General features: G+C 44.2%; 2 protein-coding genes across 3 annotated transcripts in view; one reads left to right on the plus strand and one right to left on the minus strand.

Moving 5' to 3' along the window:
• Window positions 1-891: 891 nt before the first annotated feature.
• On the minus strand, window positions 892-14,889 carry RAB33A (RAB33A, member RAS oncogene family). The gene is made up of 2 exons (XM_066249147.1): window positions 14,120-14,889; window positions 892-1,477 (listed from the first exon to the last, which is right to left on the minus strand). Exons 1-2 carry the CDS (start codon window positions 14,375-14,377, stop codon window positions 1,022-1,024), a joined length of 714 nt encoding a protein of 237 aa, XP_066105244.1. The 5' UTR covers window positions 14,378-14,889; the 3' UTR covers window positions 892-1,021.
• A 5,024-nt stretch (window positions 14,890-19,913) lies between these two features.
• Window positions 19,914-25,389, plus strand: part of AIFM1 (apoptosis inducing factor mitochondria associated 1) — a 35,108-nt gene continuing 29,632 nt past the window's right edge. Inside the window, exon 1 of one of the 2 annotated variants that reach the window (XM_066249862.1) lies at window positions 19,914-20,147. In XM_066249862.1, the coding sequence (XP_066105959.1) occupies window positions 20,042-20,147 (106 nt within the window). In that variant the 5' untranslated portion in view covers window positions 19,914-20,041. The remainder of the gene's footprint in view (window positions 20,148-25,389) is intronic. The other variant, XM_066249863.1, reaches the window with a different exon arrangement.

The raw sequence follows: 25,389 nt of genomic DNA on the forward strand, positions 1-25,389 counted from the left end.
TGTTCAGTACATAATGCTATCAGTCACCAATCAAATTGGTGATGTAGTTCTCTCATTTCTGTTTGCAAATAGTTTCCATGTAGACAGTGTTCTCGCAACTACTAGGTCAATGGGTCTTTGGATGTAGGGGGTAAGTTTTCCTCTTGTTATGTTTCCTCTGCAGCACACAACAAAGATCTAGGGGGACATAATAGATATTTGTTACCTTGAGCCCATCCCTCTCCAAGAAAGAGGAGGGTGGAAACTTTTTTGGCATCGGAAACAGCTTAGTGAAAAATGAGAAGAAGGATGTAACTACTTGGGAAGCAGTTGGACCCGTTGGGCAACCTATACTTTTTATTTTTAAACCTTGGCAAATCAGGAAAGAGAAGCCTCTTCTTGACATCCAGGGAACCTAGGAAATACTCATGAGTCAACCTTTCAAGTCTTCTCTGTCCTGCTGCCTGCACGGGCACTCCAGTAAAACATATCTGGCCTGTATCCCACACCCTCTGGGCATTTCTGCCCACTTATGACACCATATGAGACAATGAATTAGTCCTGAAGAAGTGACTCAGATCTTTTTCTTTTTTTAATTTTTGTAATGTTTATTGATTTTAGAGAGAGAGGAAAGAAGAGAGAGAGAGAGAGACAGAGATGACAGGAACATTGATCTGTTTCTGTATGTGCCCTGACTGGGGATTGAACTGACAACCTCTGAGCTTCAGCACAATGCTCTAGCCAACCAAGCTATCTGGTCAGGACAAAAGATAAGATCTTTAGGTGGCATAGAAGGCTGATAGGGAGTGTGCCCTAGCATAGGCATATTACTCGAGTAGGGCAAGCTGCCTACTCTCCTCATCACAATAAAAAATGTCTTCTCAGAGGAAAACAAGACATGAAGGCATGGGATAATCTATACAAATTTTATTTGAATATCAATTTGTATGGAAACAAGCAGGTGTCAGCATTATGCAGGCACAGAAAAAAGGGAAAGAAGAAACTCCAGTGATAATTGATCTTGTATTTACATGATTTGGTTTCAACAGGGACAGGAAGTTTTACTGTTAGCTTCCTGTGGGAACTCCAGTTTCTGCACCTTCCCCTGCTGCCTCTCAGTATCACGATAGAGCAGCGATTTCTGTGCCTTCAATTGGCAAGCCAGGCACATGAAAATTGACTCCACGTTCTGGCTCTCTTTGGGGTCCTTGGCTGATGTCTCAAACAAGAGCATGTTGTGGGCATCAGCAAATTTCAGGGCTAAGTTGGAGGGCACCTGGATCTGTTCTCTCAAGTCACACTTGTTGCCCACAAGCACTCTGGGGACTAGCGGGGGCACAGCATGCCCATTGCATTCTTGGATCCACATTTTGAGATTGGTGAAGGATGTCATCTTGGTGACATCATAGACGAAGACCACTGCATGCACATTGCGGTAGTAATGCTCAACCATACTTTTGCGGAAGCGCTCTTGACCTGCTGTGTCCCATACCTGGACCTGGAAGATACAAAAACCCATGCTTGGAGTCAAAAAAGGAAACATGAATAGAGAAGAGAAAACATGGTTCTGTGACATTATAAAACCGAGCTGATGCCTGACCAGGAGGTGGCACAGTGGATAGAGCATTGGACGGGGACGCGGAGGACCTGGGTTTGAGACCCTGAGGTCACCAGCTTGAGTGCGGGCTCATCGGGTTGGAGCAAGGCTCACCAGCTTGAGCCCAAGGTCACTGGCTCAAGCAAGGGGTCACTCGGTCTGCTGTAGCCCCCTGGTCAAGGCACATATGAGAAATCAATCAATGAACAACTAAGGAACTGCAATGAAGAATTGATGTTTCTCATCTCTCTCCCTTCCTGTCTGTCTGTCCCTATCTATCCCTCTCTCTGACTCTCTCTGTCTCTGCCACAAAACAAAAAACCAAAAACCGAGGTGATAAGACCTGACACAGGAAGTGGTTCTTTGACAGGTTCACAGAATGGACTTATAAAAATGTAGAGAAACTTTCTTTTAGGGTTTATACAGTTTCTCTTAAGATTTTTAGTTGAAAATCTTGAGTTGAAAAATCTTAAGGTTTTTACTTGAAAAACTGGGATGTACATTGATCAACTTTTCTGAGGGCAATTTGGCAATATTATCAAGAACCTTAAAAATGTTCAAAACTCTTTGAGCCTATATCTCACTTCAAAAAAATCTATATAGGCCCTGGCTGGCTGGCTCAATGGATAGAGTGTCAGCCCAGCATATGGACATCCTGGGTTCAATTCCTGGTCAGGGCATACAGGAGAAGTGATCATCTGCCTATCTCCTCCTTCCCTCTCCCCCTTCTCTCTCTCTTGTCCCCTCCCACAGCGAGTAGCTCATTGGTCCGGGCATCAGCCTCAGGTGCTAAAAGTAGCCCAGTTGATTCGAACATCAGCCCCAGAGGGGTTGCCCAGTGGATCCTCGTTGGGACACATGTGGGAGTCTGTCTCACTAGCTCGCCTCCTCTCACTTAAAAAAAAAGTGATACAAAAGAAATAGCAGAGATGTGGTCAAGATTCTGTACAAAGATCTTAATCACCACGTTACTTATACATTTTAAAAAGCAGGAAACAACCTAAATGCTTAGTAGAAAAGGATTAGCTATAGTATATGTATACAGTCTACCAGAAAGTTCTGTCTCTTTTTGGAATAAAACAAAATACAAATTTTTCTTACCATCAATAAACTTTATTAAATAATATCATTGCTATTATTGATTACTTGCCAGCATGAGGGCAATTTGTATATCCCATTTTTGAAAAATGTTTTATCTTTTGATGCGAAAAATTGAACCAGTGCTTGTTTGATATCTTATTCATTTTTTAATGTTTTTCCCTTCAAAAAATTTTGTAAGGACAAAAACAAGTGATAGTCAGAGGGTGCTAAGTCCAGGGAATATGGTGGATGTGACAGAATTTCCCAGCCTAGTTCTGCAATTTTTTGACGAGTCCCCAAAGCAGCATGTGGCCTGGCATTATCATGATGCAGTATGATGTTCTTCCTATTGAACATCGCCGGCCTCTTTTCTTGGATTGCTGTCTTTAAATTATCCAGTTGCTGACAATACTTCTCTGAATTGAGCTTTTTGTTTGGTTTTAAAAGCTCATAAATGTATTGGTCCTCGAATGTTCCACCATATACACAACATTCTCTTATTCAGAGTCAAATTTGGTTTAGAGGTGGAAGGGCTAGGTTTTCCGGGTTCACAATATGCCCTTTTCCTTACGATGTTTTCGTAGGTAATCCACTTTTCATCCCCAGTTACCATCCGGTTCAAGAAGGGCTTGATTTTGTTCCCAGCAAGCAGAGATGTGCATATGACGACTCGATCATCCAAATTCTTCTGACTTAATTCATGTGGCACCCATCTTGAATATTTCCACACCAATCCTATCTTCCGAATATGGTCTGAAATGGTTTGCTGAGCTGAATTAAGCCTTTCTGCGATCTCCGATGTTGTCAGAAAAGGATCTTGGTCCAACATGGTCTTAACAACATCGTCATCCATCAAAGATGGTCGCCCAGAATGTGGCTTATCAGAAAGCTCGAAATCACCTGTTTTGAATTTTTCGAACCATCTTCTGCATATCCTATCAGAAATTGTACCTTCACCAAACACTTTCAACAAATTTCTACATGCTTCTGTAGCATTTCTTCCTTGTTGAAATTCGTAAAAATTACAGTGGCGTAAATGAACTTTATCAGTAGCCATGGGTACACTATCGCTTCACACATAAGACTAACGTGAATCAACTTTGTTTTAGTTAATTTGCTACGTCAGTATGTATACATTAAGTGATAAAAATAGAGAGGCACACATGCGCCAAATAAACATGTGCTTACATGTTGAAACTTGTGATAGAAACGGACAGAACTTTCCGGTAGACCTGATATATATCAATACGGTTATTATGTAGTCATTAAAATGTTTTTTTATAATTTTTAACTTTTATATTTTCTTTTAGAGAGAGAGAGGAAGGGAGGGAGAAAGGGGGAGGAGAGAAAGCATCAACTCATAGTTGCATCACTTTAGTTGTTTATTGATTGCTTCTCATATGTGCCTTGACTGGGGGCTCCAGCCTAACCAGTGACTCCTTGCTAAAAATAGCGACCTTAGGCTCAAGCCAGTGACCTTGGGATCAAGCCAGTGACCCGGCGCTCAAGCTGCCAAGCCCCGGCTCAAGGTAGCGACCTTAGGGTTTCAAACTGGGGCCCTCAGTGTCCCAGATTGACACTCTATCCACTGCGCCACCATTGGTCACGCTAAAAATGTTTTCAAAGAATAAATGATGGAAGAAATGTGCACAAAATATAAGTGAAAGCAGGATATGAATTTTTTCATATGCTATGTCCCCAATTAAAAAAAAGCATTAAAAATTGTCACACACATAAGAAAGACTGGAAGTGTATACACCAGGACATTAATGATTATTTAAAGGCAGTAGGACTATAGGTAATATATATTTAGTTTTTTCCCCCAAAATTTTCTGCTGTAAGCATTTATCACTTGGTTTTGGGGCTTTAGTTTTGGATGACTGTTTTAAAGAAAACAAATTTAGTGTTTAAATCTCAGCTTTTAGCTGCAATTAATTTTTTAAAGAATTTGTTTATTCATTGATACGTGAAGACACATGTAGCCCCATGTTCATTGCAGCACTGTTCACAGTGGCCAAGACATGGAAACAACCAAAAAGCCCTTCAACAGAAGACTGGATAAAGAAGATGTGGCACATATACACTATGGAATACTACTCAGCCATAAGAAATGATGACATCAGATCATTTACAGCAAAATGGTGGGATCTTGATAACATTATAAGGAGTGAAATAAGTAAATCAGAAAAAAACAAGAACTACATGATTCCATACATTGGTGGAACATAAAAATGAGACTAAGAGACATGGACAAGAGTGTGGTGGTTACCAGGGGTGGGGGGAGGGAGGACATGGGAAGGAGGGAGGGAGAGAGTTAGGGGGAGGGGGAGGGGCACAGAGAACTAGATAGAGGGTGGCGGAGGACAATCTGACTTTGGGCGAGGGGTACGCAACATAATTTAATGACAAAATAACCTGGACATGTTTTCTTTGAATATATGTACCCTGATTTATTAATGTCATCCCATTACCATTAATAAAAATTTATTAAAAAAAAAGAATTTGTTTATTGATTTTACAGAGAGGAGAAGGTAGAGTAAGAAATATCAACTCATAGTTGCTTCACTTTAGTTGTTCATTGATTGCTTGCTGTATATGTGCCTTGACCAGGCAAGCCCAGGGTCTCAAACTGGTGACCTCAGTGTTTCAAATCAATGCTCCACCCACTGTGCCACCACGGGTCAGGCTAGTTCAATTTATTTTAAATTAGCTTCTTTGTTATATAAAAGGTAATTTAGCTCACTGCATCTCTGTTGGGATAAAGGCCAAATTAGGAAGGAAAAATGCTGATATAAGTAACATATACAAAGTCACACCTCCTAAGGTACACTCTGGAGCCAACACACACTCAGCCCAATCTATGTGCCTTTATAGACCCAAAGTCTTCGACAAAAGAAATTCATACTCAGAAAGATAGTCTCAAGGCCCGACACAATTCTCAGTTATCAAAGAAAATTTGATTATGGCCACTAAATGACTCCTATGGCTCTTAAACCAAAGTTTAGCCTTTATTTGAGGTTGTCAGTCAGTATAATCTAGTAAATATAATTGAATCTCTTGCTGAGTGAGGATCTTAACAAGGCCCCAGAGTCATCATTCTGAACATCAGTTTTCATTGTCTAGCTTCCCCTTCTTTCCCTCTATGGACATGGCCACCGTGTGCTTTGAGCACAACCTTCAGACCCACCTGTTGTTGTATTTCAATTTTCATGTCCCTTCGCCAGACTCTCCTCTCCTCACTTCTGGACTATAGTGAAGTCTTTTGGATTCTAGATGTCTCTCTCCACTCCAGTGCTTCATGCATACTGCTTTCAAACTAGACTTCCTAAATCCCTGCTTTTATCAGCATGTTATTGTCCTCATCAGGAAATTATGTTAGCCCTCCTCTCTACATGTGGCACCAGAAGAAATTATTTTTAATATGACACTTTCTTTTTTTTATATTTTATTTATTGATTTTTTTAGAGAGAGAAAGAGGGAAGGAGAGAAAGCCAGGGGTGGGGGAAGCAGGAAGCATTGACTCATAGTAGTTGCTTCCTGTATGTGCCTTGACCGGGCAAGCCCAGGGTTCTGAACCTGCCACCTCAGCGTTCCAGGTCGACGCTTTATCCATTGTGCCACCACGGGTCAGGCCAGATGGAAATTTTTGTCTGCCATAATGTGACCTCATCCAGCCTCATCTCAAACTACTCGCTACACCCGGTTCATTCCCTCGTCTGTACCTTCGGTCCTGCTCACTCACCCTTCCCCTACAGGATGGGCTGCCCCTCACTGCCCTACCCAAATCTCACCCATTCTTCAAGATATGCCTCCAGCCTCCACCTTCTTAAACCTTCCCCAACTTCTCTTCAGTTCTCTTTTGTGAGGCACTTGTTTCTACTGCACACCGTTTAGAATGTATTTGTTCTCTAGTTGTTTCCCCAGTGCTTTTGGCATCTCTCCAGCTCAACTGAAAGCAGTCTTTTCTGCATCAGATCACTCGTCATTGTGGTTGTCATCGTCACTGTTATCATTAAAAAAGCAGGATTGGCCTGAGCCACCAAAACTACATGCAGTCTGGCATCCTAGGTACTTGCCAAGGTGATTTCAGAGAGAGCATTCAACTTTGGTTATGCAGAAAAACCTAAGTCCTCGAAGACTGATTGCTTCAGCAAGCAGAGCCAGAAGAGATGTCCATTTGTTCCCTGCTCTGGTGCTCTGAGCAGGACGAAGGAGAGAGCAGGCCAAGAAAGAAATGGACTGGGAAGAGAGCAGAGATAGCCCAAGAATATCCTGATATCTGCAAACCTCCAGGAGTCCTAACTCTTGCCTCAGGCATGCGGCAGATGCTTTGTCAACATGAGCTCAGGACTCTAAAAATACCTGCCACTAGCAAGAACACGGTGGGAGTGTGCGAGGTGTTTGGGGCTGAGTAGGTTGGCTGTTTGGCTTTTCTTTGGCTTCAAAACTGTGTACAGCCTGACCAGGTGGTGGCGCAGTGGATAGAGCGTCGGACTGGGATGCGGAAGGACCCAGGTTCGAGACCCCGAGGTGGCCAGCTTGAGCGCGGGCTCATATGGCTTGAGCAAAGAGCTCACCAGCTTGGACCCAAGGTCGCTGGCTCCAGCAGGGGGTTACTCGGTCTGCTGAAGGCCCGCGGTCAAGGCACATGTGAGAAAGCAATCAATGAACAACTAAGAAGTCGCAACGCACAACGAGAAACTGATGATTGATGCTTCTCATCTCTCTCCGTTCCTGTCTGTCTGTCCCTGTCTATCTCTGCCTCTGTAAAAATAAATAAATAAATAAATAAAATTTAAAAAAAGCCTTTAAAAAAAACAAAAAAAACAAAACAAACAAAAAAAACTGTGTACAGCACCCAAGCTGCCAGAACTGGGGGGGGGGGGGCCTCTCTGCTGTGGATAAGCTTTGCCTTTCCAATGCCATGAGAAGCCTTGAAGCTTTTATTTGGAGGCTCATAATTCAATCTGGAGCCCTGGCCAGAAAACTCAGTTGGTTTAGAGCAGGGGTCCCCAAACTTTTTACACAGGGGACCAGTTCACTGTCCCTCAGACCGTTGGAGGGCCGGAGTATAAAAAAACTATGAACAAATTCCTATGCACACTGCACATATCTTATTTTAAAGTAAAAAAACAAAACGGGAACAAATACAATATTTAAAATAAAGAACAAGTAAATTTAAATCAACAAACTGACCAATATTTCAATGGGAACTATGCTCCTCTCACTGACCACCAATGAAAGAGGTGCCCTTCCAGAAGTGCGGCGGGGGCCGGATAAATGGCCTCAGGGGGCCGCATACGGGCCGTAGTTTGGGGACCCCTGGTTTAGAGCATCGTCCCAATACACAAACTTTGTAGGTATGATTCCTGGTCAGGGCACACACAGGAGCCAATTGATGTTTCTGTCTCTCTCTTCCTCTCTAAATTCAATACATAAATTTTTTAAAAAAGAACTTAAACTGGTTGTATTGCTTCCATTCTCGCTCCTTCTAACTCCACCCTAAATTCTTCACACCCCTGTTTGTGGTGAGAAGTTAGCTAAGAAGTAGGCTGTTCACAACAGAAAATCAGAAGAACCATCACAAAGAAAGAACACAGCGGTCAGGCTCACTGGACACACAAATGACCTCATTTGGGTGTGGGGGTTTGATGTCCCTATTCCTGTCAGCATCTTCATAAGTACTTGGACCCTGCCAGGTGGTGACAGTACTTCTCTCCCCTTTTACAGCTGGCACTCTTCTCACCCATCCTCCCTTCCCTTTCCTGTGGGCATTGCATCCACCCAGTGGCCCAAAGGTGACAGCTGCCCCTTAACCATATACATGCTTCTCAGGCCCTCTTTTCTTTCCAAAGTACAGCAGGGCATAATGGAGTCAAACCAACTTAGCTGCAAACATCAGCCCGATCACGTGCGAATAGATGTCCTTAGGTAAGCAACTTACTGTACCTTCAGTGTCCTCCTCTGGAAACTGAGGACAACCACAGCAATCCTGTAGTGATATTGTGAGAATTCGCATTCCCTGTAAGTACGTGGCACAGTGCCCAGTGCACACTCTTCCATCCTCCCTGGACCCATATCTCCACCATCAGCTCCGGCCTGACAAGTAATTGAGCAGGCACTGTTGAAATGTAGTAGTACCTTTGGAATTGGGAGACCTGTGTTCTATCTCCTTCACTTAGTAGCTAAGTAAATGACTAGGCAAGTGAAATAATACATGAAAAAGAGCTTTAGAAAAATATAAAGTGCTCTGCAAATCTTAGTGGCTGCCATTGTCTCAGAAGACCCATCAGCCCTGCCCTGGTAGTGCTGCTCCTTGGCCCTGTTGATTCTCATCCTGGAAAGCACAGAAAGCTTGGCTTCTTGATGAGGAGGGAGAGCCAGGGCAGAGGCAGTCAGTGGGAAGGGGGAGGAGAGAGGAATGCCAGCAACCTGCCCTGGGTGGCTGCAGGCAGGCCCAAAGTGACAGGGATGCTGGAGGAGGGTCACAGGGCACAGTGTGGGGAGCTACCAAAGAGAAATCTAGCCTTTGAAACCATTTTCTTGGGGCTACCACTGCCCGAGAACGCTTCAGCAAGCTCCCTGCCCCTTGCACATGCTCATTGTTGGCACAGACATCTCTCTCTTTCCCCAAGGATTTATCTGGCATCTTTTCTAAAGATGAGGCATGAATGTCCTTTCGTTGGAGGCCGGCTGGGGAGAGTAAAAGTGGAAAAAGGGAGAAAAGTGCCTCTGTAACCTTTGGAGGGTGCCCGAGTAGATGAAGGGAAAAGTTTAAAACAAATCATTTTTTTAACTAGCTAGACTGCCGCATCTGCATCTAAGATACACACCCAAGGCTGCCCTAGAGATTGGCCAAGGAGAACAGCGACAAAGGGAAACTCACAGAGAGCAAGTAAGCAAGGCAGACAGAGAAACACACACTGGCGGGGAATTAACCACTCAGCTAACCGGCAGAAGATGGAAGCTCAGAAGCCCTAAGGAAGACATGATGTCATTCTGACTGCAGGCAACTTCTGAAGGAAGACTGAGCTCAGACCCCCTCCACTCAGTACTGTAACACGGGAAGGTGTTTTTCCAAGTGATTAGCAGAGGGAGAGATAGCCACAGTCCGGTTGGCACCTGCCCACAGCCATGGCTGACCTGCAGTTTGCCTGATCTGGAGGGCTTAGGGCTGACAGGGTGCCCAGCCCATGTAAGAAACCAAACTAGGCCAGAGGGGGTGCTCCCATGAGAATTTACAAAGAACGGCTCTAATACCTCCTTATCTCACCCCTCATACCTTCTTATTTGGCATTTTCCAGAGCTTTTATTCTGAGACAGGCTGAATATAATTTAGCTAAATCTATAGGAGACAGACCCCTACTGGTCATTATGGGAAGCTCCACCCTTTCTTTGGAGATTGGGAGGTGCCTCCACCAAGGCCCGGGTCAGCTTTCCCGTTTGATGCGTCTCCGCTTCAGCTTCCGTCACAGGCACCTGCAAGGGCACATGAACCACAGGACAAGCCCAGAGTGGAGACTGATATGGAAAGAGTGCCAGCAGGGAAATGAAGAGACCTAAGTTGTACGCCTGGCCCTGTGTGATCTTGGGCATGTCACTTTCCCTCTCTCAGCCTCAGTTTCCTATCTGTAAAATGAAGATATTGGATTAGAGAATCCCTAAGGTCCTTCCATTTCTGAATATTCTCTGACTCTCATGCCCAAGTTGAGACAGTCAAGGTGCAAAAAGAAAAACCTAGGTACTCGGCTCAATTTCTGGGGTGAAGTTAAAAGACAACCTGAAGGACCCTGAGTCCTGGGACTATAACCTTGGACCCCTGGCCTAGAACAGACTATCAGGCTGGCTGCCTGGCATGCCACCTCCCCGTGCACACTCCTCCCACCAGATAGTGCCCCCTACAGTACAGTGCAGTGGCAGAGAGCATGGGCTCTGAATCTTGGCTGAAACTCCGGCCCGTCACAGGTAAGGAAAGATACTGAGACGGTGAAGTGCTTAGTTAGGCTCAAGGGTCAAAGACTGAAGCTCAGATTCATATAACTTTGGGCGAGTTATTTATTTATTTATTTAAATTATTTTTATTTATTCATTTTACAGAAGAGAGGGAGAGATGAGAGAGAGAGAGAGAGAGAGAGAGAGAGAGAGAGAGAGAAGGGGGGAAGAGCAGGAAGCATCAATTCCCATATGTGCCTTGACCGGGCAAGCCCAGGGTTTTGAACCGGTGACCTCAGTGTTCCAAGTCAATGCTCTATCCACTGCGCCACCACAGGTCAGGCTGGGCGAGTTATTTAATCTCTAACTTGGATCAGATCTAGAAACAGGAATGATAATAGTCCTGATTTCACAGAGCTGCTGGAAAGATCAAATAAGGTAGTGCATGTGCAGTGCACTCTTTGTTTATTAAAAAAGGAGGAGTTATTATTATTCCCTACTCATTGGAGGCTTTTCTTGATGCTAACTAGAAAACACTGGATTATAAATGTTGTGAAGGGAAGGGTTTTCAAAGCCTGAGGGATGGCCCTGGTAATTAAGAGAGTAGTCCCAAATATGCTGAATTAGTCATCCCCCTACGAGGGTGAAGGTGACGTTATGTGCTACCCTGGGGCACAGGGAGGCAGCCCAGCAGAGACCACACCCCACTCCAGGACTGAGAGAAGAGCCCACTGAGCTCTCTTTCCCCTCTCCTCTCAGAGCTGGCATTCTGTAGCCAGACAGCCTCCTGTTACTGGCTGTGGTCTAGGGCCACCTCAGCCTGGCACACTAGACTTGTCTCCCTCCCCCAAAGGGAGAAGCCTTCAGCAGTTGCTTCCTAGTGTGGTTTTGATACTTGTTCCTTGAAAAACTCCAGGCCAGCTGGAGTGCAGGGCCAAATCTCCTACAAAGATTACGTGCTCGCTGTCATGCTCTGCCCTATTCCCACAAACATGCTGCTCTTCGCCCTTGGGCTTTGGCCCGGAGGTCACAGCAGCTTTACAAAATTCAGGGTCACCATCTCCCCACTCTTACACCCCACCCTGAGCTTCTCCAGAATCTTCCCTTAGAAAGCTCCTTCAGCCTGACCTGTGGTGGCGCAGTGGATAAAGCGTCGACCTGGAATGCTGAGGTCACTGGTTCAAAACCCTGGGCTTGCCTGGTCAAGGCACATATGGAGTTGATGCTTCCAGCTCCTCTCCCCTTCTCTCTCTCTGTCTCTCTCCCCTCTCTCTCTCCTCTCTAAAAAAAAAAAAAGAATAAATAAAAATAAAATAAAAGGTTTAAAAAAAAAGAAAGCTCCTTCATGTCATAGTGTCACAGGTTTTGCCCTCTTGAAATATAATCTTCCCCTAAAAAGCCCGTATTAAGCACTTCTCTGCAAGTGCTGTCCTGCTCAGCTCTGTTACTAGTGAGTCATACTGTCACAGGCTCTGCCCCCTGGAAAAAGTCCAGTATCTTTGGCAGAAACTGTAAAACCCAGTTCGGCTAAAGTACTGGGCTGTTGAAAGGAAAGGAATCTTCTAAAAATTTCCCCAAGGACATTGGGTGGTGACAATCTTGCACTCATTTTCCATTTTCTAGCTTCCTCCTTCCTTCTCCCCCAACTCCCAAGCACTTCCTTCCCCTCCATGTACACTTCAGCTTAACCTCTTTCCTCTCTCTTAAATCCAGAGAGCTGTCGGGCTCAATGTGGCACTTGATTTTAAACAGGCAATAGCATTACATTTTAAGGGTGCTGAGGGTTAAGAGTACATCCATATGTATATTTCTACTTTGGATTGTTAAGGCAGGCTTTAGAGATTCCAGAATCTTTCAACCTTACATTAAAGAAGCTAGACATGCTAGAGCAGCGGTTCTCAACGTGTGGGTCGTGACCCCGGCGGGGGTCGAACGACCAAAACACAGGGGTCGCCTAAAGCCATTGGAAAATACATATTTATTATACAATACATTTTTAAATAAAATATGTATTTCCCAATGGCTTTAGGCGACCCCTGTGTTTTGGTCATTTAACCCCCGCCGGGGTCGCGACCCACAGGTTGAGAACCGCTGCGCTAGAGAAAGCCCTAACCAAGCAACTGTCAACATAAGGCCTTGAGAAAGGAGAAATAAAAATACCTCCTTTGACATTAAAAGGAAATATAGCAAGTCCCCCAAAATGCAAGGTGTGAAAAAAAAATCACTATTTTAAAACAGTGCCCTATATTCCTGACCCTGGGGCTCAGCTGTTCTCAAAAGCTCTCCATGACCAGGACTGAGCTGCCGTCTTCCTGACACATCCCGCGCATGGGACTGGCTTTCAAAGCCACTTTAAAACACGTTCATTTTAATAACCAAGGAGTCAGTCTTGCAAAGTTTACAGTGTTTTGCCATTCTCCCCAGTTACTGGGCCCTTCTCTCCACATCACTCTGAAGACAGGCCTTGGGGTCATTTTGGCTCTTTGACCAGCAGGAGGGAGGTTTACCTTCACCTGACAGGGCCCGACCATGGGCTCCAGAAAAGGCCAGCTGTGGGTGCAGTGGAGTTGGTCTTTAGCGGCCAGCGCCTTTGAGGTGACTTTCCTACCCATAACCCTGCCCCTTTTTGCTCTCCTGACACATGAAGCTGCCCTTGTCATGTCCTCCTTCCCACTACCCTCTGCACATTGAAATATTTCTGTCCTATTGAGTTTCCACCTTTTCTGAACCAAAAGTGAGTACACATGGTCAGACAAGAATATCTGGACTTAGCCTACTCCATAAACTAATGAGAAGGGAGCAGCAGGATACTTCCAAGTTGCTCTGCATTTTTCCGAAGGCCTGCTGAAGGCAACACGAACAGAATGTGTAATGACAAATAATGACAAATAAAGAAGAGACCATTTGGGCAGGATTGTTCCAAGAGAGGGACTTCTGTCTATTATGAAGGGCTGGCGAGTGACCCTGTCTCAATTTTTTAAAAGGGTTCATGACTTGGTGCCAGAACCGCCCCACTCCACCCCTGTCCCATTTCAGTAGGTTAACCATCACCAGGAATTCTCTATGGATTTCCATCCTTTCATCCCCTCTCGTGCCTTGAGGCTTAACCAAAGGGGGTTTTGGCAGCAGCCTGTTGGCACCCAAGAAGTAAAAGAGACCTCAAGATATTTAACTGCTTTGGGATCCATTTCACAGACTAGGACGGGGGTCCCTCCTACTTCCTTCTGCCCACAGGTGCCGCTGCTCCTGGCTCAGGGTCAAGGATGGGATCGTACATGCTTTTCTAGGAGGAAAGTGTCCGGCAGGGACAGAGGGCAGGAATGCACCCACTGCCGCCTGCCCTAAGAAACGGGTGAGGTCGGAACCGGGCAGCCAAAGAGAGGCAAAGGGGGGTTAGGAGACGCCAAGGGTCTTCGGCTCAACAAGCAGCAATCCAGCCACGCGCCTGACGCTTCAGAACCGCTACAGCGATGCCTCAGGCGAGGCCCCCTCCCAAAGCCCACCCTTCCTGGCTATGACCGTCTGGATCACCTTGATCTTCTCGCCCTCAATTTCCACGGTCTTCTCCCTGAAGTCCACGCCGATGGTGGCCTCAGTCTTGTCCGGGAAGGTCCCGCCGCAGAAGCGGAAGGTCAAGCAGGTCTTGCCCACATTGGAGTCGCCAATCACGATGATTTTGAAGATGCGAATCTGCACGTATTGGTCCAGCGACGAGTCGAGTTCCAGGGATGCCAGGCCACCGGCCGAGGCAGGCTGCAGGCTCCCATGGCCCAGGATGGGCTGCGCCATCTCCCCGGGACGGGACCAGACTGGGGCCCCAACCCTCTCGAGGGCTCCACACAAAGAAAACGGCCACGTTAGTGCGCTCGAGGCGAGCGAGCTTTGTGCGTGTGTGCGTGTCCGTGTGAGTCCGCGCGTGTGTGCGTGCGCCGGCACCGTGCGCGCACGCGTACAGGGGGTGCCTCTCGCCCCAGGTCCCCTCCTTTCCTCCAGCCCACCCTCCTCGCAGCTCTGAGGCACCAGCACAAAAGCCTGACAGGGAAGGAGAGATGGAAGAGAGCAAGCCGCAAGCCTTCATCTTCTGCCTGTGTCCTCAGACGGGACGCTCGGGCGTGCGACCCCACGCGCGCCCCGAGTCGCCTCTGTGTCTTAGCCTAGTTCCTCCCCCGCCTGGACCCCTGGGACACACCGCAGGGAGGAAGTCTCTGGAGGAAAGGGGCGGGGGTGGGGAGAGCGGCACACACCACCCCGGAAAGGTCTTCCTTTCTCCTTGCCCCCATTTATTTTCTAGGTCTCAGGCTCCTCACCCCGACTTTCTTGGAGGGCGTGGGCATCAGTGGGCCTGGAGCACAGCTGGGGAGGACAAAGAGCTGCGCCCTACGGCATCTCGGAGCACTTTGGCCTCGGAGCAACGTTACTCCACACGACAGGGTTGGAGTGCGGGGCGGAGACACCGCTTTCACAGCCAGAGCAGGGGGCAGCTGAGCAGCGCCTCCGTGCCCCATCCAAGCCTGGGGATAAAGGGATGTTCTGTCTTACTGAGGAAGCAGGTGCAGTCACCAGCCCCAGGGAGGAGCCGGGGAGGGCGCTGCCCAGGCTCGCTGTGGGTTCTGTGGGCCGCGCAGCTAAGAGGAGGGAGCCGGGGGACACTGGTGTGCGTGTGTAGGGGAGTTAGTGTTTCTGTCACTGACCTGCCTGATGTAGGGGGGCGAGTGCCAGGCGTCAGCCTCCCCTCATCACACCACGAGCACCCATCCTCTGAATGTTCAGGAGAGCAGTTTCCATTGGCTGCTGCTGTCGGTTGTGTTTGGCTGGCCAATGGGGAAGGCCAGCCGCGGGAGAGGGCCATACAGTGGGTAGGGGGAGGGGGGAGCTAGTGGTGACAGCTCCAGCAAAAGGGGACTTTGTTTCCGGGGTTAACCATTCCAGGCCCAGTGCAGGATCTTGGGAAAAGACGGAAACCTCACAATGTCTTGCATTCCCGAGCCCTCCATACAATTATAAGTTCTTCCAGAATGGTGGAGTTTCAAAAGGAATTGAAAACTCCTAGGAGAGTTCACCCCTCTGCAACTGAATGTAGAAAAGTGGTTGGGTCTAATTTGCCAGAAACCCAGATTATGCTTGGAAGACGATAAATGAACAGAACTTTCTTATGGTATTAGGGAGCAGCTTCCCCAAGCTTACAAAGCATCACACATCTTGGTTAAGATCAGTATTCCCTCTCCTGAAAGTGATTTGCAGGTTCAGAATTTGTTGGAAATAGCTTTACTGAGGTACAATTTACCTACAATAAAGTGCACCCCTTTTGTGTTTGCTTTCAAGACTGGGCCCACTGGCTGGCTCAGTGGATAGAGCGTCGGCCTGGCGTGCATAAGTCCTGGGTTCGATTCCCGGCCAGGGCACACAGGAGAGGCGCCCATCTGCTTCTCCACCCCACCCCTTCTCCTTCCTCTCTGTCTCTCTCTTCCCCTCCCGCAGCCAAGGCTCCATTGGAGCAAAGATGGCCCGGGCGCTGGGGATGGCTCCTTGGCCTCTGCCCCAGGCGCTAGAGTGGCTCTGGTCGCAACAGAGCGTCGCTCCGGATGGGCAGAGCATCGCCCCCTGGTGGGCGTGCCAGGTGGATCCCGGTCCGGCGCATGCGGGAGCCTGACTGTCTCTCCCTGTTTCTAGCTTCAGAAAAATACAAAAATAAATAAATAAATAACAAAATGGCTGGGAAAATGCGGTCATCTATTTAATAAGCTTTGGACCTGAGCTAGCAGATATATTTATAGGTAACTCTTTTACCATATATGTAAGTCACCCATTTCTAAAACCCTAGATTATGCTATTCAATATTGAAACTGTCTCAAGAAAGATTTAATCTTTGTTGACTAAACCAAGGTCATAATTATGGATACCAAATCCCATTTTATAATGTGACTAGCAATTATGTTTTTTTTGGGGGGGGGTTGTTTTTTTTTTTTATTGGCTGTTGTCTAGGCCATAGTTTTCAGCATCATTCTTCTCTATTTTTGAAGCTAAACCTGGTACTCATTATCTACAGAAGAGTAGCTGTTAAAAAGAGGGGAGGTAACAATTAGGCATATTCAATAGATAGAGTGGAAAGAAGTTTTGCCAATTCATAGCCACAACTAATGGTAATTTTCTGAGATATAAAAAATTATATCCATACAATAAGATTATTTACACATATACTTCCAGCAAAAACTTGTCCCTGAGTCTGAGATTTCACATGATATTTGTAAGGTGGAAACATTAATTCCTGAAAACGTGTCTCAAAATGTGCTCCATGTGCTAATACAAAATGTTTGTTACCTCTGTAGGGTGAGATTTGGGGGAACTTCCACTTATATTTCTGGAGTTAGTTTGATGTATGTTTATTGCTTTTGCAAAAAAAAAAAAAAGATAAAATATAATTTTAAATTAAAAGGACAAGGAAACTACCTCATTGCATAAATTAAAAATGCAGTACAATGTCTTTTGTTAATTGTGCAAAATTAAATGACTGTCTTTCAAAAATACATGGTTGTTTTCATAGATACCTTATCATCATGATTTCGACAGTATTTCCTGTTATGAATTTCTTTATGGTTCAGGCTCACAAGGCAAAAGACACGCCAGATTCAAGTTAATGGGCAGAGGGCTGAAACTCTTAGGCGGAATCAGCCCTGAGAAACTGCGCCTCTGCATATTTATTGAGTTTCAAAAGCCATAGCTCAGCAGATAAAACTAGAAAGCTACAAAAGCCTTTTGTCCCATCCGTATCATCCCCAACCCTGAACAAGGACACAAGAAGAGTCAGAGTCCCAGAGCTTATCAATCACAAAGGACATCTGGTTCTTGGAGGCATTCCTCCAAGAATCTTGCGTACTGGCATTCAAGTAACCCAGGCCAACGCCTCTCCATGGCTAACATACTTCAAGATCTTTTGTCTCCAAGTAACCCTTGCTCTGCAGTTAACTGCTGTTTATATTTGTGCAGCGTCATCTCCTACAATTTCCCAAAGCCTCTTTCACCAACAGCCATGATTAACTTTTTATTTAATCAATCCATGTTTATTATTGGCTTTTAGAAATAGCAATAAATATCAATCTCAGCAAGGCCTTAAACATGTTAAATATAATTTTTACCTTATTGTGGAATTGATATTTTCAATATTTATTACCTAAAGCAGCCCTAGGTAAAAAGTCACCCACCGCTTGTACTTCTTAACATTACTCTTAATGAGTAAGGGAATACTGTATCATTTTCACCCAGAATAGGCTGCTTCCTGAGTTAAACTTCCTAAAACAATGCCTTTGTAATTTCATTCTCCACCCATAGTCCACTAAAAAACAATAATACTATCATCCCCTACAAGATTAGGGTCAAACTCTTTGGCTAATTCAAATCTGGCCCCACTTTATTAACCTGTGCTTATTTACTACCTAGTAACATTTTCTTCTGAAAGTGTGCTGGGTTTTGTTTCTTTTATGTCTCCAAATCTTTTAATTTAAACAGCATGATGCTCTCTCCAAGATATTTTAGAAATATTAAACTTCCTGTCGACCCTGTGAGATTGATAGATAAGGAAAGTGAGGCACAGTTTAGTGACTTGTCCAGGTGGCAGAGTCAGATTCAAACTGGGGCCAACTGGGTCCAAATTAACTGGTGTGTAATCACTAAAAATATTGCCTTTGGCTTTAGTGTATTCACCATCTGAAGTATCATTCCTCCTCCTCCACTATTTGAATTTTACTACTCATCCTTTAAGACAGGCTCAAGTAATACTTTTTTATTATTTCTTTATTTGAGAGAGAGAAGCATCAGTTCTTCGTTGCAGTACTTTAGTTGTTCATTGATTGCTTCTCAAACATGCCTTGAAGGTGGGGGGTGCCTCCAGCTCAGCCAGTGACCCCTTGCTCAAGCCCGAGACCTTGGGCTTCAAGCCAGCGGCCATGGGATCCCTTTGATGAGCCTACACTCAAGCTGGTGACTTCGGCATTTGACCCTGAGACTTCAGTGTTCCAGGCTGATGCTCTTTCCACTGCACCACCACCAGTCAGGTTCAAGGAATACTTGTTGCATAAAGTCCTTCCTTAGGTATCCCATACTCTTTCCTCTTGCTCTGGATACTACATCACATTTTTTAAAAGATTTTATTCATTTTAGGGACGGGAGAGAAAAAGAGAAAGAGGGAGAGAGAAAAGGGGGAAGGAACAGGAAGCATCAACTCCCATATGTGCCTTGAAGGCAAGACCGGGTTTTGAATCAGCGACCTCAGCATAAGTGTGACCTCAGCATAACAGGTCAACACTTTATCCACTGCGCCACCACAGGTCAGGGGTATATCTTTTTTTTTTTAATGACCAGTATATGTCACCTCCCTAACTAGATAGCGATCATTTCCTACACTTTTCATAACCCTCATATTGCAAATGCTCAATAAACACTTGTTAAATGAATATATAACCCAAAACTTTGAGAAAAGGCATATATTATATTTTGCATACAGCCAAAATTTATTTCCAATCTAGCTTACAACTGGTAGAATCAAAACACCTATTTATACTCAGTCCCGCACCCTACTCCTCCTACAACTAACCCTTAAAATTCTGTTTAGGAATAATCTCACAGAAAGTCTGTGAAGTACGAACGGTTTGTGCCAGCATCCTGCTCTCAAGCACGGAAGAGCAATAGCAGGAGACTACCCGCAACACCTAATACAGCATGTAGGAGTCAGAATTGCACAATATAAAAGCGACACGGGGAAAAAGAACACGGAATGAATACTAGCCCCTGAAAGGGGTTGGGTGAGAAAGTTCCAGCAATTTATAAAAGATGGAAGTCCAGTCTGAAACTGGGAAGCCGGGAGCCCCCGCTCAGACCTATGGTAAGATGAGAAGTGGAGTCAAACCAGAGAATCTGGAAGGCTTAATACTTAGTAGCTATTGGTCTAAAGGAAAAACAAAACAAAACAAAACTTATTGCCGGGGCCAAGTCTTGTGAAGTGCTGTCATAAATTCCCTCCATCGACACAAAGCAGCACCCGCCACAACAGCCAGGAGAAGCGGCCCCATAGATTCCACCTAGGATAGCTTTCTCAACTCGCTCAACTGAACACAAGGCCACGGATTTACAGAAACTTCCGAGCAAGCCCCGCGGGAACTTTGTAAGCGAGCGAGTGGACGGCTAGGTGCATGCGCAAATCTTCTCCCTGTGCAGGCCAATCACAATGCGGCGCTGAGGACTACGCCTGCGCAGTAGGCTTCGGGTCGCGCTTCCCCTTCCCCTGCTCGAGCAGGCCTGCTGAACTGTCCAATGCCCACCCGGGGCTGAGAGGAGGAGCCTGCGTGGAGTGCGTGTGAAGAGAGCGGGGGCGGGGGGAGTGGGCCGGGCCCGAGGTGTTTGACCCCTCTGTTGGTGCGTGAGAAGAAAGGAAGGAGGAGGTTCAGAATAGCGGCTGCAGAAATGTTCCGGTGTGGAAACCTTGCAGCGGGCGCTTTGAGGCAGAAGCTGGCGCCCTTGGTGCGGACAGTGTGCGTCCGAGGCCCGAGGCAGAAGAACCGGTTTCCAGGTGACTGACCCATCCTGGCCAACCCCCACCTCGATAGACCGAGGGCCTGAGCTACTGTGGCTCCCATTGCCTCGCAGTTCTCCCGCCCCCCAGCCCCCGGGAAATACTGAACACACAGTCGCGTGGATTCCGAGTTGACGGGCTGCAAACGAGTTTTGCGAGCCATGCCGACCTGACCTTCAAGGGAATTGAACCCAGTAGTTGGCTTGAGGCCTCTTCCTGGGAGGGTTTGCTGTTCAGGGATAGAAGAACAGCTGGGTGTCTAGTATTGTCCAGTGCCACCTCCCAGCCGTCTCTTGTCCCCCTTTTAGAGCAATGAGGTGAAGTAGACTTTGTCATTTATTGATTGTGAGACTTGAAACAGGATATTTAAGCCCCACGCCTTAGTTCCTTCTGTAAGTGAGGGCATTGCCGGCTCTTCCTTCCAAACTCCAGATGAGATCCATAGATGAGTGCCCTGTGAAGCAGAAACAGTGCATTGCAAGTAAGGACACCAGAAAAGTCAGTTGACCCAGAATTAATTTGAGATGTCTGGTCCATGTAATTCTTGGTGGTCTTTAATGCTTCAAAGAAAGAATTTGCAGAACACATTGTATTTGTCCTCCATGAAATTGTTTTTATCAAATTGTAGGGCTGGAAGAGATGCTGTGGTAAAGTTCAACCCACTTATTTTATAGATAATAAACCGAGGCACAGACAGGTGAAATTTTCTTGCCCACGGCCATGTACTTAATTTAATTAATAGGTAGAACAAAGGACAGTTTTCCAGTCCTCTAGGCCCCTAATCCCCTTGTCTCAACTGCACACTGCTTTCTAAAGTTCAGTCTCAAGGTTAAGATTGAATCCAGTTCCCCTTCAGCATTTGCATCAGATATCTCTAAACTTATCTGAGAATGTCTTGTGCCTGCTCATTTTCCGCCAGCACAATTTCATGGAAGTGAGGAATTATCCACCTGTAGGAAGTGCAGGTTTATTTATTTTTAAATCAATAATCTTAGATTGATCCGAGGACCCTCGTGTTTGCAATGTCAGAAATTATCCTTGAGACCTTTCCACAATGGAACCACCATCTGGGTGATCTAAAATAAAAAGTGGAAAAACATTTTCCTTATATTGTTATCTTTAGAAATGTGCATTTGAAGTTTTTCCGGTTGCTACAGCCTCGTTTGTGATGTCATGTGTATGTGTGGGTTTGTACAACGAAATGAGGGTACTCTATGCAAGTTGCACAGAAACTTAGGTAAGCTGAAGATTTTCATCCACACTGGCCTTTCAAATTGTGTACTAATTTGATTAAAACACAAACTTTTACCGTTACTCTGAGGTCTGACCAAAAGTTCTCAGCAGTTAAGTATGGATTTCTGAAGTTAAATGAATTTATTTGACATTTGAAGATGGTTTGTGGGCCGCCGGGAGGCCGCCGTTAAGCGTCTACGGCCATACCACCCTGAACGCGCCCGATCTCGTCTGAAGATGGTTTGTGATATTAGAATTAGTACTGAAAAATTAGACTCAAAATGTTTTTAATTTTCCAATGGATACATACGTAAGAAGGTAGTTTGCTGTAGAATGTATTCTGACTTCTTTATATATCCTTATTCTTTGCCTTTTAGCCAAGCACCAGACTATAACATCATATGCCGTTAGAAATGGGTGGGGCTGAGGTTCAGTTTCAAAAAGAAATAACTCATTTTATGAATTTACCCTGTTTTGCAGCTTGATTACAAATTGCTTTGAATCTGATTTCTTTTTCACATAGTCCCATCTACCATATGTTTTTGCGTAGGTAGGGAACAGGCATTGTTTGTTTATATGCCATTTCCCTCCCCTTTTTTACTTCTTCCCCTTCAGTTCTTTGCCAGGATGTTAGCAAACTTTAAACCTACCTTGAAATGATCTTGTCCACATCTGTCACCATTGTCAGGTTCATTTCCATTTTATGGTGCATTTTTCCTTAAAACCATAACTGCTTCGTTTTTTTTATTTACTTTATTTGGATGTTCTGCCTCTTTCTAGAAATGATGGCAGGTGATTAATAGTTACCACTCTAAGTCTGCATTCAACACTAAGATAGGTAGGAGATATTTTCTGTTCTGGAGTCTTATATTCAGTTAACAGACATTGTGCTGCCCGTGTGATCAAACTGATCACTGACTCCAGACCTGAGGGTCAAATGTTTGAACACTTTTCTCTACTCAGAATCCTTCTCACCTCCTTAAAAGAAATTGAACTCATTGTGGGTAGAGATTTCCTGGGAACTGCCAAATGATGCTCTTTTTTGAAACCTAGCAGATGAGCCATTTCCCAATCTTTCTGCTGAGGCAGAGCTTTCCAGAAGATAACATTTGGCAAGTCATTGTTTTCTGCACCCAGTTAATATGCCACATTTTCTAACATTTTAAGGGAGTTACTACATATTGTAACTTCTAGATCATTCCAAAGTTGCCTGGTCATATAAATTGAGGCGAAGGTGGACCCCAAACCTACCGATGAGAATCTCCAGGAGAGAGGCCTGGGAATTATATTTTAACAAGCACCTTGATATAATTCATATGATCAGGCAAGTTTGGGAAATACTGTTAATGAATAATGATTCTTTTATTTCTCTTCCACTGACCTAAGGATTAAAAAACCAGACTGAGTGACCTTGAGTCTTAAGACTTATACCAAACCCATTTTCTGATATTCAGAATAGTAGCAGCCACTTTCCCCTCCTGAACTATGCACTGCCTGAAGACAGGGATTATACACCCTATTTGTTTTTGCATGCTCAACATTTTGTACAGTCTCTGGCATGGGGTCAGTTCTCAGTGACTGAATCCTAGTACTTTAAAAGACTTAACTTTGCACAACAGTTTGGGGTTTTTTTTTGTTTTGTTTTTGGTTTTTTTTTTTTTGTTTTTTTGGTTTTTTGTTTTTTTTTTTTGGTCATCTGAATAATTTTTCCTTTGGTGCCTTTTTTCAGAGTGGTGCACATTCTACTATAGTCATACTATTCTGACTCTTCTAAAATTCCAGCAAAGGTTGATGCTAAAAAAAAAAGAGGCTGATAAAGGTAAATAAATGTTGGATTCCATATAAAGAAGCACCTACCTACAATAAACAAATCATCTAGACTTGTCCTGAGTTTTATCCATGTCAGAAATTGGTTTGGCATTCAGAAGACAAGACTCAACAGCATTAGATCTCTCTATTGGAGATTCCTAGGTGCTTCAGTTGTGTGGATGTATTTCTGGAAAAGGCTTCCAGGAGTATAGAAAAACAGGAAATTATGAAATCTACAGAAATGAACTCAGTATTGATTTAGTTACTATTCTGATGCTAGTCTGTGGTATTTGAGGTTACTGGTTTATTATTAAGAAACCTGAAATAAATGGGATCTGGCTAAAACTTCTTTGCAAAGAATTCTTCAGAATGTTTATTCCTTATCACTAGAATTGGGAAGAATTTCTAGTTCCTTCATTAACTCAACAAATATTTAATAGTTATGAAGCAAACACCTTTCTGTTAAGCACTGTTGCTCCGTGTAACAATAATTCCAGAATTGAATTCTTGCACAGTATAGTAAATGTAGACAATATAGTATTAAGATTATCAGACCTGCTAATGGACTAGATCTTAATTATTCCAACCACTAAAAAGAAATGATAATGTGACGTTATAAAAGTGCTAATTATCACTACAATGGCAATTATAATGTATAAAAAATCAAATAAGGAAAGAATTGACTCCTAAGTGTGAGGAAGAAAGTGCTATATCTGTTTTGGTGTGACAGAAGAAAATCTAAAACAAGTAAACTGATGCAGGAAGGAGAAGTCAAGGACTAAGTTGGCTTTCCCACGTTAGTAAGACAAGTGAAAAGGCATCTTTCAGTCGTGATAGAAAATTTCCTAAAATTCTGAAGCTCCAGAAGCAGTGTAGGTGTAATTTTATGGGTAAAAGAAAATTAGTAGGAAATATCAACAATCATACAATACTTACCAACTTTTACAAAATTAAAGTCACTTTGTAGGTGTGTAAAAAGTTGCTTTGTTAATGATAGTAATATTGTATTATAGTTCTTTGCAAGCAGTAATTTAAATGTTAACCAGTTTACTTTTTTAAAAATTAAAATTATTTTATTTATTTATTCATTTTAGAGGAGAGAGAGAGAGAGAGAGAGAGAAGGGGGGGAGGAGCAGGAAGCATAATCTCCCATATATGCCTTGACTAAGCAAGACCAAGGTTTTGAACTGCCGACCTCAGCGTTCCAGGTCGGTGCTTGATTCACTGCGCCACCACAGGTCAGGCCCCAGTTTACTTTTTAAAGAAAATTTATTAAATTTTTTGGGCAATGTTGGTTAGTAGAATTATACAGGTTTCAGGAACACAATTCTACAACACATCATCTGTATACTGTACTGTGTGTTCACCACCCAAAGAAAAATCAGTTTTCTTTTAAATGTTCTCTTTTGGAGCGTACTGAGACAAAAACTGCTGAACTTTCTCAAATCTACACTCTTAGTTTTATCAGTTTGTGAAAAGCAAACAAAAACAGAATAAACACATTTCTATTATATTAAAATAAAGTTGCAGTTTCTGAATTTAGGATCTTCTAGAGGAATAAATGGAACTGTAAAAAACATTTTATTTTCAGTAAACAAACAGGGTAGAGAGGGGGACAAAACTCACTGAGATTGAACTAAACTTGAATTCAATGCACTAAACCACATGGAACTGTTCCTACCCAGTTTCATTTTCTAAGCTGCTGTGTGTTGTCAGTTTCTTCTTATGTTTCATTTTAATGACCTTCTGAAAATCAAAAACTTGTCCAGATTGAGAAAAGTTTCCCCACCATTGCACGTGATTTGCTATTTTCAAATTTAAACTATTTTATTTCATGTGATGGAGGATTCTAAAGCAGGTAAGAAATGAAAACAGTAAAAAAAATAATGGTTATAGCCCCAAGAGTATAGGTCCATAGTCTATAATTCAGAAATCAAAATAGACTAAAAATCAGGGGTTTTTTTTTGTAATTTGTTTGCCAGTAAAATTTGACCTGAACTGGAAAGAGTCTACTTGGAATCTTTTGTTTATCCCATTCAGTGTGGTTGATATCATAGAATCATTAATGTGTGTGACTGTGGGTTGCTGGGTGTTGTTTACTGTATGTTATATGCACTAAAGACCAAACAATTCTAAGTTCTGGAATACACAAATCCCCAAGGATTTCAGGTAAGACACTGCAGACCTATATTGGATG

This window comes from Saccopteryx bilineata, chromosome X (assembly GCF_036850765.1).
Source record: "Saccopteryx bilineata isolate mSacBil1 chromosome X, mSacBil1_pri_phased_curated, whole genome shotgun sequence".
Lineage (NCBI taxonomy): Eukaryota > Metazoa > Chordata > Mammalia > Chiroptera > Emballonuridae > Saccopteryx > Saccopteryx bilineata.

Excerpts from the sequence above, each read along its gene's own strand:
- RAB33A (XM_066249147.1), bottom strand. The coding sequence starts at position 14,377 with ATGGCGCAGCCCATCCTGGGCCATGGGAGCCTGCAGCCTGCCTCGGCC. Across the intron at positions 1,478-14,119 it reads TTGAGGGCGAGAAGATCAAG|GTCCAGGTATGGGACACAGC; the intron begins GTGATCCAGACG and ends TGTATCTTCCAG.